At 41.4% G+C, this 13,642-nt stretch overlaps 1 protein-coding gene across 5 annotated transcripts in view; it reads left to right on the top strand.

The window, feature by feature from the left end:
• DNAJC24 (DnaJ heat shock protein family (Hsp40) member C24) overlaps nt 1–13,642 on the top strand; it is a 65,543-nt gene that overhangs the window by 33,881 nt on the left and 18,020 nt on the right. For all 5 annotated transcript variants that reach the window (XM_061610557.1, XM_061610559.1, XM_061610555.1 and 2 more), the window contains exon 3: nt 9,495–9,633. In XM_061610557.1, coding sequence (XP_061466541.1) covers nt 9,495–9,633 — 139 coding nt within the window. The remainder of the gene's footprint in view (nt 1–9,494; nt 9,634–13,642) is intronic.

Here is a 13,642-nt window from a genome sequence, read left to right as displayed (position 1 = left end):
GTGTACTAGTTATGTTCTTTTAGTTAGTTAGATAAGGGGGTACTATTTAATCTCAAGGAGATGTGTACAGAGACAAGGTAGATGTAATTAACCTTTCAGTGCAATGTTGGCTTCACATCTTGAGCAGGGACAGTTTAACTTGTGACCTTTTAGGGTATTTTTTTTCCTTTTGAGTGTCTTGCAGGTAAAGGAGCTAAGGGAATTCAAAGCTGGTACAGCAATGTCATTAATTTGGCAGAATGATCAATTAATAGAAGAAAAGCATGAAAGCGTTGACAGAACATGCTACCTAATTAGTACCTGATGAACCATGTAGGCCACAGAGCAAAGAGTGCACTGTTGCTTCAGGCTAGCTGTTGTACAAGACCTTTTATGTGCAAGTCATTAAGTCTGTATAGTAGCTAAAGAAAAACACTTGAAATGGATTTTGCTTGGCTGACAAACTGGTGCTGAGGAGCTCTCACTGATTTTGCTGGGAACTGGCTAGCTGGCACTTTCCATCATTCTCAATCCTGTAATATTGAGCCTGTCCACCCTTGAAAACACAACACTTATACTGCTTCAAGTTACGAGAGGGTACTGAAGGATATCTTTGGACCCTATGCTATTGTTTACAGCACAATCCTAAGCATGTCTTCTCAAAAGTAAGTCCTGCTGAATTCAGTGGAGCTGCTCCCAAGTAAATTGGTTTAAGAATGCAGCCTTCATCTTTATTTAGTTTAAAGCACATCATGTCACTAGCAACTGGCACATTACAACAGGTAGGTCTTTAGATATACTTTTGAACAGTGAAATAAGAACATGTCTTTGGATTTTGTCCCCATCACTTACGCCTGCTACTGCACACAGAACAGTTATTTGCCTGATATGTTGTTCGTGTGTGTTGGGTTTTTTTAGTTTGGTCTTTTCCTTTTAGTCACCAGCCCATCATGGGGTTTTTCCCCCCATTACTAATATATGTATTTTGGTCCTTCTCTGTATCATCTATGGAGGAGGTAAGGTTGACTGGAACAAGCAATAGGGCATTAGACCCAGTCTTGCCTCTCCGTAACGGAATGGCTCCTTCAATCCCTGGAAGTAACTAGGATCCAGAGGAAGTACCTCACTGGAAGATGACATGGGTGGTTGTTTTCACCAATTCCTCTTCCCGCTGCAGCCCGTGGTGACACCACCCATACTATTGAGGAGAGTCTTTCAGCCCTTTTGAGTAGCTTTCTAAGAAGGCCCAGGGGACAACAGCAAAAAAGAATTGATGAAAATTGCTGCACCTCCCCCTCCGTCCAGCACCAGAACAACTCTGGTGAGCTCAAATCTGGATCCAACTTGGGGCCTTCTCAGCAGCTGCACCAGTGTTATGAAATGTCTTGCCCCATTAGGTTCAGATGGTTCTATCCTTGGTTGCCATTCACTGGCTTGTGAATGTGTTTAAAAAACAACAACAACAACAACTCTGGCAGGCTTGTAATTTGTTCAGCTGAGCTGGTTTGTCCTTGCCAAGCTTGATGTTATACTTTAATCTGTGATTTTTATATTGTAATTTTTTTATATTGTTGATGTTATTTTTATGGTGATCTTTACTGATGTAAGCTGTTTTGTGTGATACATGTGTATTAGAAAGGTTGATATAGAATCCCAGCAAGGTGAGCAGAATTCTCACATGAACCCTGGTTCTTAGTTACCATGGGTTTGCATGTACATGAAACTGCTTGTGTCCTTGCACATTCTCTCTCTCTCTTTGGCTGATCTCCTTGCCACCTTTAACTAGTTCATAACCCCTCCTTTCCTCAATGTAGCATGAGAGACTGCAGTGGAAAATAAAAATTGCAAGAACTGTGCAACTGAAAATTGGCATGCGGAGATATTTGGATCTTGGCTTACCCATTTATACTTTTAAGCCATTTGATAGAATGCAACACTTCAGAGACCCATAAGGAAACACAGAAGGGAGATTAGTGGTTGAAAATGTTTCCCCTCCATATAGTAAAACTGCTGAGTGTGAGTGGCAGATGATAATCTTCCTGCTCACCTAGCCCTGAACTTCCACAGGCTGGCAATATAGTACAGTTAGCCTGTAGCACTGATTGTTGAGATTCTGGGCTAGGTGAGCAGGAAGTTACCCATCTGTCCTTGAATCTGAGAGGTACAGTGCAGTGCATTGTGGGAGAGTTTGAATGAGAAATGGGGCATGAGAGGTACACCTACTTCTTGGATGACCCAGTTTTGTTGTCAAACAGATAGTGACCATCCAAATTCAGCACAGGAAGTGGTAATGATTTTGACAATCCAATTTTCACAATTTCCTTGCAAACCTCTTCCCTAATTAAAATCTGATAAAATTGCAATATGATTAATAATTTTGCAGAAACAGGTATTCCTCATGTATTTATTATTGAACTAAAGCCTTATCCAATACTGCCTGGTGCATGGGTATGCCTCTTTTTTTTACTGTAGTAAGACAGTAGTATTGGTGTACCCATACCCAGTTTATGAGGCAAGGATGCTACTCTAGTTGCTATGGTAGAAGCCTGTACTTCCACTGCACCAGCTAAACAACCAGTGATTAGAATAGTTATTCTTTCCATCCCTCAGTCCAAGAGTTATCACCTCTGTCAGTTAAAGTATATATAGTTAAACTATTAATGAACTTCCCATGATATCATAGCCCTTTACCCAGTAGGTAGGCAATTAAAAACTGAAGACTGCATTTCTCAGGCTTTGTCCTCTCAATACAAGTTCTTGTGACTTTTCTCACAAATTGGCAGAACTATTGTCCAACAAATCTATGTGCTCTATGCTTTGCTTTGATACAGTGGGTATCCAAAACCATTATCTACATTCTCACTGTGAGTTACGATATATAAAATCCACCTATTAATATTGGCTACAAAAGAACATAAAAATAAAAGATTTTTAATCCACCTATAAAAGTTTGGGTGAATTTATGCCCCTTATACTGGGAATATAATATATGTGGGAATTAAAAACTGTAAATATAACAGTGAAATATTTTACAGACCTAATACTTTGTTCTCTAAAGTTGGTAGAAATAGATTCCCATCATGCATTTACACAGCTACATTATTATACTATATCTGAATTATACTACATCTGAACTCATACCATTTCAATTTAGGTCTCTTACCTCAAGGAAACTTTTAGAAAAGGTTGCTATGTAGAGTGGGGATGAGGAGGGGAGGTCGTGGGCTGGAGGTTCCCCTCTTCTGTTACATGTACTTGCCTGTGAGTAAGCCTCATTTATTTAGTGGGGCTTCCTTCTGACTAGAAATGCATAGGGTCGCACTATGAAGCAATAAAATGTTAAAAGGGCAATCTAAATTGTATTGTCTCAAAAATGAATATCATGAAAACAAAATTGGTTTGCTATTGCACAATTGATACCTAAGTGCTGTACATTCCTGTTGTCACGCGTATTTATGAAGAAGTGTTAACATAACTGCATAATTACAAATTATGCAAAACAGGAAAATTATCTCATCATTTGCTCTTTTCCCTAAATCCAAAACGATATTTTAAGATTAATCCAATAGGGTGACATCCAAAATCTGCTCTAAGGGGTGACCCTCTGAGCAGATTTGAGCATGCACAGGGGGTTGCAGGAAGAAGGAGAAGTCCAGTTCTGCAGTTGAGCAGACAGCATTGGATGACATCTATAATAATTAGATGGCATTTTTCCGCTAATAACTAATACCAAAAGTATACTTTGTCCCATACATTATTGTTTCGTGACCCATTTTGGTACATATTTATAGCTTCAGTATGAGGGGAAATTGCTTTTAAAAGTATTTACTGAAGAAGGTAGTTGCACATTCTTTTTTGATAAAATATGTATGTGTATTTACTAACTGATGTGCTGCTGCAGAATTGCAAACTTTTTCAATCAAGTAAGAATGTAACTGGTATCCTTTGATTAGCCCATATTCTTGACCAACAAGATGATTTTCTTTGTAGTATTTTGAATAATTCTTTTAAATATTAATGACTGGTTTCCCCCTTCTCAGAAATCAATATATGTGCACCCCAGTCTAGCCCTAGTTTATACTTAAAAGTATTTTCAAATACGATTAACAAAAGGTGTGTGAGGGATACATATTCAAATATGCATTTCACTGAAAGCAATGCATTGCAGATTGAATTTTTGATCGTATTTTCTGATCCAGCATGTGATATGTGTATGAAAGCCTGCTTCTATGCATGGATCTCCTTAGCTGGTTCAAGGTAGTGCCAAAGTGTTAAGGTAACACCTTGGCCATTCAACAGGCGAGACATTCTCTTCTCATGGTTAGTGTTGTTAGAATGAAGGAGGTAATGGCTAGGTCACACATCCAAGCAGATGTTCCTTCGTGACAATCCTTTAATGGTAGATAATGATATGGAATTGCTTTAGTATGAACTGGAATGAATATGGAGACAAGTCTGCACTCCAGACATTTCCATAGTCCCAACTGCTTTTTTTTTTTTTGCAATAACTGGGATCATAAAAAGTACTATCTGTCTCTGTGTACAGCCCATTTTGTATAGTAGGGCCCCGCTTTTCGGTGCCCCACTTTTTGGCATTCCACTAATACAGAGGCTCCAGCAGGGTGATCAGCTGTAGCGTGGGGAGCACCAGCTGCCATGCTCCACCAGACAGCAATCAGCTGTAGCACGTGAGCTCCCCGCACTACAGCTGGTTGCTGTCAGGTGGAGCGTGGTGGCTGGAATACAGTAGGGCCCCACTTTCCAGTGGTTTTCAGTTTTCGGTGGGGGCCTGGAATGTAACCTGCCATATGAGTGGGGCCCTACTGTATTGAGACTCTGTTACATAATCCCCCCTTTAGGTGAGATCACATAACAAAGGATAGTTTGCATGTGTGAACAGATGTTATCTACCAAGATGTGAAAAAGATATTGGATATAGCCTTGGATATTGATGACATTATTATTATTATTATTATTATTATTATTATTATTATTATCCACCCTTCACCCAGAGGTACCAGGGCTGGTTAAAACTATTTTGAAACACATAATTAAAGCTGTTAAAAACAACCTAAACAACATCACAGAAAATAGGGAGGCTCTTAGGTGTCGCAGGCCCGGGTAAAGAGATGCATCTTCAGCATTCACCAAAAGTTGTATAATGAAGTTGCCAGGTGCACCTCAGTGGGGAGGGAGTTCCACAGCTTAGGGGCTACCACAGAGAATTACCTCTCCCAGGCTGCCACCTCCCCGAGCATCCAAGGGTGGTGGAACTTCCAAAAGGGCCCCCTCTGCTGATCTCGAGAGAGTCTTCAGGGAAGGAGGTGGTCTTTCAGGTATTTGGGGCCCTAGTCATTTAGGACTTTGAACACTAATGTGAGCACCTTGAACTGGGCCCAGAAACAAACTGGCAACCAGTACAACTGTTTTAAAATGGGGTATATGAGTACTACGTTGGACAGTGAAAAAGTTGGACAGTGAAAAAAGCAGATAAGAGAAAAATTGTCTCATGTGGTGTTGGAGGAGAGCTTTGTGCATATCATGGACTGCGAAAAAGACAAATCATTGGGTGTCAGAACAAATTAAACCAGAACTATCACTAGAAGCTAAAATGATGAAACTGAGGTTATCATACTTTGGACACATAATGAGAAGACATGTTTAACTAAAAAAGGCAATAATACTGGGAAAAACAGAAGAGATTAGAAAAAGAGGAAGGCCAAACAAGAGATGGATTGATTCCATAAAGGAAGCCACAGACCTGAACTTACAAGATCTGAACAGGGCGGTTCATGACACATGCTCTTGGAGGTCACTGCTTCATACGGTCTCCATAAGTCGAAATTGACTTGAAGGTATATAACAACAACATATGAGTTCTAAAGGGAATCCTTTAGAGAGCCAGTATGATGCCGTGGTTAGAGTGTCAGATTAGGATCTGGGAGACCAGGGTTCAAATCCCCATGCAGCCATGAAGCTCACTGGGTTACCTCGGGCCAGTCACTGCCTCTCAGCCTAACCTACCTCACAGGGTTGTTGTGGAGATTAAATGAGGGGGAGAACCATGTTTGTACGCCACCTTGACAAGCTCCTTGGAGAAAAAGGTGGGATATAAGTGCAATAAATAATAATAAATGCCCACCAGTAATCTGGCTGCTGCAATTTGAACCAGTTTACGTTTCTGAGTTATCTTCGTGATATTCAACAGTAGCCTACCATAACTACTTTTTGGAAGCAGCTCTGGAGGTATGAGCAGAACCACTGAAGCAGAGTGCCCCCAAACCCCACTTCCTTAAGATGTTCTAGAAGGGTACTGTGGCCAACCGTATCAAAAGCTGCTGAGAGATTAAGGAGAACTAGCAGGGTTGCATTTCCCCATCTCTCTCCCAACAGATGACATCAACCAGGGCAACCAGGGCAGTTTCAGTGTCATGGCCAGGCCTGAAGGCAGACTGGAATGGATCCTAGTAATTAGTTTCCTCCAAGCATGCTTGAAGCTGGGCTGCCACCACTTTCTTAAGCAACTTGCCCAAAGAGGGGGTATTTGCCACTAGCAATAGTTGTTAAATTAAGTAGGTCTTAAAGAGGAGATGGTACCTCCCCTTCTTCCAGCGAAGCATTACTCTCCCTAGACCCACCCAGTCAGTCCCCTATGACTAGTTTTTAGGATGGGCAAGGGACAGATGGTGGGCAGTACTTCTTCAAGCAACTTGTCCACATCCTCAGGCTGCAATAATTGAAACTGATCCAATACACATGGAACAAACAGTGCTCTGGACACCTCCGTTGGACTTGCTGTAATTGTGGCATCTAACTCTGTCCAAAATATGATTGATTTTGTCCCTAAAGTACCTAAATTGGTACAGCAGGCCTTCGATGGTGTCAAAGCAGCCCTCTCTTGGCCAGATGACAAAAGCCCATTCACCACTCAGAAAATCATTGCTAGCTGGCAATGGTGGCAGAGAAGCACTACTTCCATGTGGTAGGTGTGATAGTGCAGCCGTACCTGTGTTTGGTCAGGTTTGGTCTGAGATTTGCACCACATGCACTCCAACCATTGACCTTCCTGTTTCATCACACGCAGATCACTGGAACACCAAGGTGACTGACGTGCTCCACAGTGACGGCAGGGACACTCAGGACCAATCGTATTGATGGCTGTACACATCTCATCATTCCACAGGAAGACAAGAGCCTCGACAGGAGCACCAGCTTACCAGCTGGAAAATCCCCCAAAGCATTCAGGAATCCATCAGATTCCATAGGTCTCAGAGGGTGGGCAATCTCGATGGGTCCCCCACCCTTGCAGAGTGGAGTAGCTACATTCAATACCAGGAAATGCTCTGTCCATGACAACGGACTCATAGTGAGTCCCCCAATCAACAATCCACTCTATGGCAAAGACCAGGTCGAGGGAATGTCCGGCCAAATCTATTGGGACAGCCCCATGGTTGTCATGGAGACCATGAAGTCCCAAGCTGGCCCATTTGAAGCAGCCTCAGCATGGATACTGAAGTCCCCCAATACCATCATGAAAAGGTTCTCCAACATGACATCTGAGATTATCTCCACCAGCTCAGTTAGGGAGGTTGTAGGGTAGTGGGGTAGACAGTACACTAACAACATCCCTATTCTGTCTCTCTGGCCCAACACCACAAACAGTTCCTCAAACCCAGACACAGTGTGGATCCTGGTGACAGAGATGGAACGTCTATGGATGATTGCAACTCCCCCTCCCTGTCCCCAAACTGGAATGGTGCTGCACCAAATACCCAGGTGACCACAGCTGGGTTAGAACTGGGCCACTGAGCTCACTCGCCCAGGTCTCAGCTATACATGCCAAGTCTGCCCCCTCATCCACAATCAAATCGTGAATGCTAGATGTTTTGTTTGGGGCAGACCTGGCATTTATCAACACCACCAGAAGGCCAGGGGATCGGCTGACCACTGTTCCCCAATTCTGAAACAGAGCAGGCAAAGCAGAGGGGCAAGGGCTTTGATGTAACTAGCCCTCCTCCTCCCCCTCTATATCTTTGCCCACCACCATATGTCCCCCTGCCTACTATCACAGGGATGGCAGTCCCACTCCCAACCCTTCCCTGTTTCTGGCCAAGATGCATACTTCCCTGACCCACCACTAGTAAACGAAGACATGCAGCAGAAGTTAGTGGCAGGGAACATCAAACGAGAAGACAGTTAAACAAATAAAACTATTATTTATTTGTTTATTTGATTTATTGAGTGCAACTCGCACCCCAGCTCTCACCTGGGATAAAATGAAGAAAGACAAACCTTGAAACCTTCTCTGTCCATGTCCTGCTAAAAAGTAGTTGCCAAATCATGTAATGAACACTGTGGTTGGTCATTATAAGATTGTGTTGCAGTAAGGGGGCTTTCTCTTATAAGTCTGATCTATGTTGATATATTCAAGTAACTGATATTCAGCTAATACTTGTGGGCTGTCAAGGAAAAAGTAATCTTATCAAGCTATATATTTCTGCTTGTAAATCCTCATTTTAAATAATAGTTATATTACATAGTCATTGTATACTGTGATGTTAACAGCAGGATAGAGTCTAAAAAAGAGTGAGTGAACAGTGACAAATGGTATTACAACTTTATGCTGTTTTGAGAGGTGGTTTTCATTGGAAAGAGTATATAAATATTAAGGCTGCATTCCAATACATGTCTTCTCAGAAGTAAGCTCCCTTGGGTTCAGTGGGACTTACTCCCAGATAAGTGTGTATTGGATTGCAGCCTAAATCCACATCTTATATATTTATTAAAAGTCTAAGAATTAACTCTACAATACTGTGTTTAGCAAAACTAATGCAAAAATATATATCATTTTGCCCTTACACACGTTACCTTTCAGCCCTGTCCTCAAGCATTATTTCAAAACTGAGTAGAAAATATTGTATCCAGTGACCAATGACCTTAGAAATTTGGAAGGGCTTTTTATTCACTGAATTGGAATAAATTAAAGATGGTGAATCATAGATTCAAAAATGGAATTACGTATATGGTAAATTTTTATCCCATTCTTTGTCTTCTATTGACTGTTTCAACTCCAAAACCTAAAAATAAGCAAATATTTTAAATAATTAGTATCCACAGAACAATTGTATGTTCTTTACATTTGGCTCAAAAATTTAATGTTAAATCTAAATAATCTTTCCCTTACTTCTATCTTGTATTTGTACCTATTTCTGTTTGCATTAGTCATTCTGTCTAGGTAAATTGTCCATAAGACCAATGATTCCATCAGCAAATTATCCAGAAAATGCTGTCAGTGCACATTGTGACATTTGTGCCACTGGTGTATTTGCTGCTATTCCAGTGGTCTAATTAACCTGGCAGCAATCTCTTGTGGCCAATGCTGCTTTCTTTGTTTGTTTTCCTTGGTACCATAGTTCAGACCTATATATCCTCCATACACTTAAAATAGAACTTATATTTACTATTGATTTCTCCCTTCATCCCCCCCTTTTTCCCTTCCTTCTTTTGATTGGCAGTATCATCCAGACAAACAGAGCGCAGATGTGCCAGCAGGAGAAGTGGAGGTGCGCACGCAGAGGTTCATCGAAATTGATCAAGCATGGAAAATTCTAGGGAATGAAGAGACAAAAAAAGAGTATGACCTGCAGCGGCGTGGTAGGTTCCTGCCAAGGAGTGCTGTAGTAGCAGCAACAGCTCTCAAGAGCACAAGCTGAAGTGATAGCTCAGTGGTATTTTTTCAAAATGCTTTTTGTTTGACCGAAACACTTCATTTGCTCATATCCCACTTCCATATTTAGATATATTATTTATACTGATTACTACACATCCATTAAGCAGTAAAAACATCAAATTACTTTTGACAAAGCATTAAGTGGTAGCTGTTATACTAATTCTAATGAATGTAGAACTTAGATAATAATGACTTAGTTTAGCCATTCTTCATTTGACAGTATTTAAAGCAGTTTCATTAAATGTTCTTAATTACTTGAGTTATGCCCTTTGCTACATTCCATTGCTGCATTTTAGATATAGGTTTTGAGTAATTTATGTCAAAGGTATACTGCAGCATGTGATTTTATAATGCTTCCCAATCATTAACGTGTATCCTTTCCACCACCCTTTACAAATCAAGCATGTTTTAGAACATTTGTCATAATGCATCTCTCTGGTATAAGCTTCTTCTAAGAAAGTAAGTTATAAATAATATTCCAGTTAAATGCATTAACCAAGCAGTTCCAGCATGCTTTTTAGATACACACATCTTGGGAAAATAGTATCTTAAAACAATGACAGGCTGTTGTGAGAAAGAAAGGGGGGAATGTAGGTCAGGTCTGTCACACATGGGCTGCCATTACATGAAGTGATAGGCTGTCTTCCTGCTCTGGCCTCAGGATAGGAGTCCCTCAGCCTTCCATTAGAACCTTCAATAAATGTATATCCACCCTACATGTTAATGGGGGGAGTCAATAATAGTGCATTGCCTGTGGGGAAAACACTCAATCGCACTCTGCAGTAACACACTCTGATCCAGCATTGATGTGTAGCTACCACCACTTTTCAGTGTGTCTGATAAAAGCTCACAGTTTCTGCAGCATGTTATTGAATTCCCTTCCATTGTATGTTGGCATACTATCAAACCTTTCTCTCTCTTGCTGTTTTAAGTTCCCTGCTGTTAAGGTTGCCACAATTTTATTTGAGAAACAAAAGCTTAGTCAGCGTGGCTGGCAGATACACATAATCAACTGAATAATATACTGAATACACAAGTTTATTTTTTTATCATGAATTATTTGGTGTCTGTTCCCCCCCCACAAATGTGCTATTTGGAGTGTTGGATGTTAAGTTTAAAGGGGGAGGTGAACTAGTTTTCTGGCTTGCAGCTTAATGCAAATAGCACCTCGTTTTTCCAAAAAAGACTACCTTGAAGTTGTGATTAAGAAAATATTTCTCTACTGTAAAAATTGGCTGAAATTTCTTTGTTTACCCTCAGTTCATTTTGTTGCTAGATTTTGATATACACTCTAGCATATAAGTCAATGCAGCCAATTAACCTTTATATCCGTATAGGCAATGCAGAGAATGGCAAGTCATACTTTTTATTTTTGTGATTGTAAAGTTTTTGAGATATGCTTTTTAAAATGTTTAGTTTTAAAATGTTTAGCTGACCCATTCATATTAGCAGACTGTGAAATTTGTTTTCGTTGACATTCACAGGTATTGCCAATCTTTGTTCTTCTAGTGAGGCTGAAAACCTCTTGGAAAAGAGAGGCTGGATAGTAGCAATGGATGTGTAACTTCTGTTGCAATCAATGAAATGGCAGCAAGGATGCACATGATACACAACTTTTGGTTTTAGCTAAATTGGATGTGTTAAATGTTTGTTGCTATATACACAAACTTTTTTACTGATAGCAATTGTTTTAAAGAAAAAACAATTATTTCAAAATCCCTTTAAATTCATTGTGAACTACTGGGCATTTATTTACTGAATAGCCTGTTCAGAGCCCTTCCAAAACAATACTTGTTGCTATTACACTGGCTACTGAAAATGGGAAGTATATTGACAAAATGGTGGAAAACAAGTGCCAAGTGTTAGGAGCATGTAGGTGGCTTGAGATACAGTAATGGGCACTGTCACAAGGAAGACCAGCTTCTTAGAAGAGTCTTATGGTAAGTGTTCTGATAAGATGACAAGCTTCAGGCTTCCTGTCAATCTTAGAGCTGGAGAGGTGGGGCAAGGATTGTCCCCATAACTATACTTCAGAGGCACAGAGTGAGGAAGGGATACAACTCCATGACACAGTACATGCATTGCATGCAGAAGGTCCCAGTTTCAATCTCCTGGAAGGGCTGGGAAAGTTTCCTGTGTTGAAAACCTAGAGGTCCTCTGTCAGTCATCTTATTACGTTTGCAATGATTCCTGTTTCTCCTTAGCTCCCAGGTTGGGAGGAATTATGTGATTTGATTTGTCACCGAGTTTCTGGTACAGTGTCAGAATGACATTTGCCCATCCACTTCAGCTTGAAGCCAGCAAGGGGAGTGGGGACTATTCTTGCAATTGTGTTAGATTTTGGAAGATCTGGAAAGATTGTGGGAAGGATCCCTCATGCCCCTCTCCATTTCCAAGATGGGGAAGATGAGAAGAGTATTGTCCCCAGCCTTGCAGTACAATGCTGAGGTCAAGGACAAGTTTCCTTGGAGGACAGACTCATGGCAACTACAAATTACCAGCACAAACTTCTGGACCCTTGCATATAGCTGTCCTTCCCTATGAAGAGAAACAAGTCTCCTAAAACCTTATCTGCCTAAACACTGACATTCAGTAGCCAAAATCTGTCTTAGAAACAAAGCACTTAATTTGCTTATCTATCTTTAGACCCTGGACCTAAGTTAGCCTCAGTATGTAGAAAACAAGTGCAAAAATGTGGCCACTTCACTCTCCAGGTGTGGGGGATCCATTGAGGTGGTCCACCGTCTGCGATTATAGAACCTAATGGATTCCTGAATGCTCTGGGAGATTTTGTGGCTGATATGGCTGGCATTCCTGTCGAGGCTCTTGTCTCACTGTGGAATGATGAGATGCATAGAGCCATTGACACAATCACTTCTGAGTGACCTTGCTGTTGCTGTGGAGCACGTAGGTCTCTTTGGTGACATATGTGCTATGAAACAGGAGGGTTGGCAGCTAGCATAAATCTTGGTCTGAATCTGACAGAATGTGTGAGGGCACATTACCACACTTACCACATGGTGGCAATAGTGATGGCAAAGAAAGTGTACTTCTCTGCCACCACTGCGCCTGCAAGTAGCTTTCTGGCAGAGCTTTTCCAAGTGGTGAATGAAATTTTGTTCTCTGGCCAATATGCCATTACTCTGAAAATCTTACTGGTCTGCTGTAACAACTTGGCAAGGCACTTTACAGACAAAGTTGTTCAGATTTGGACAGAGTTGGATGCTACAGTTAGAGTAAGTCCAGTGGGGGTATCCAGAGCACTGTCTGTTCCATCTCTACTGGACCAATTTTGATTGTTGTGCCTGAGGATGCAGACAAGCTGCTTGAAGAAGTGTGGCCGGCCACTTGCCCCCTTGACCCTTGCACATCTTGGCTTTTTAGAGCTAGCCTTAGGGGGTTGACTGAATGGGTCCAGGGAGAGATCAGTGCTTCACAGGAGGAGGGGGAAGTACTTTCTGCCTTGAAAGAGGCAGTGGTGCATTCCCTCAAAATGATTTCCCTGGACCCAGAAGTGTTAAGCAACTATTGCCCTGTGGCAAATACCTTTTTGGGGGCAAAGTGCTTCAGAGGGTGGCGGCGGCCCAGCTACAGGGATGTTTGAAGAAACTAATTACTTGGGTCCATTCTAATCTGGTTTCAGGCCCTGTCATGGTACTGAAACTGCCTTGGTCACTCTGGTTGGTGACATTTGTTGGGAGAGAGATGGGGAGTGTTCAACTCTTCTTGTTCTCCTTGATCTCGCTGTGGGTTTAGACACTGCTGACCATGGTATCCTAGAGATCTCAGGGAAGTAAGGGTTAAAGTCAGTGTGCTTTATTGGTTCTGCTCCTACCTCCAGGGTTGAAAGTAGTTATGCGAGGCTACTGTTTTGACACCATGGGAGTTGTCCTATGGTGTCCCTCAAAGTTCCATCTTGTCCCTCATGCTTTT

The sequence above is a fragment of the Rhineura floridana genome, chromosome 2 (assembly GCF_030035675.1).
Source record: "Rhineura floridana isolate rRhiFlo1 chromosome 2, rRhiFlo1.hap2, whole genome shotgun sequence".
Taxonomy (NCBI): Eukaryota; Metazoa; Chordata; class Lepidosauria; order Squamata; family Rhineuridae; genus Rhineura; species Rhineura floridana.
This window is presented reverse-complemented; position numbering and strand designations above follow the sequence as displayed.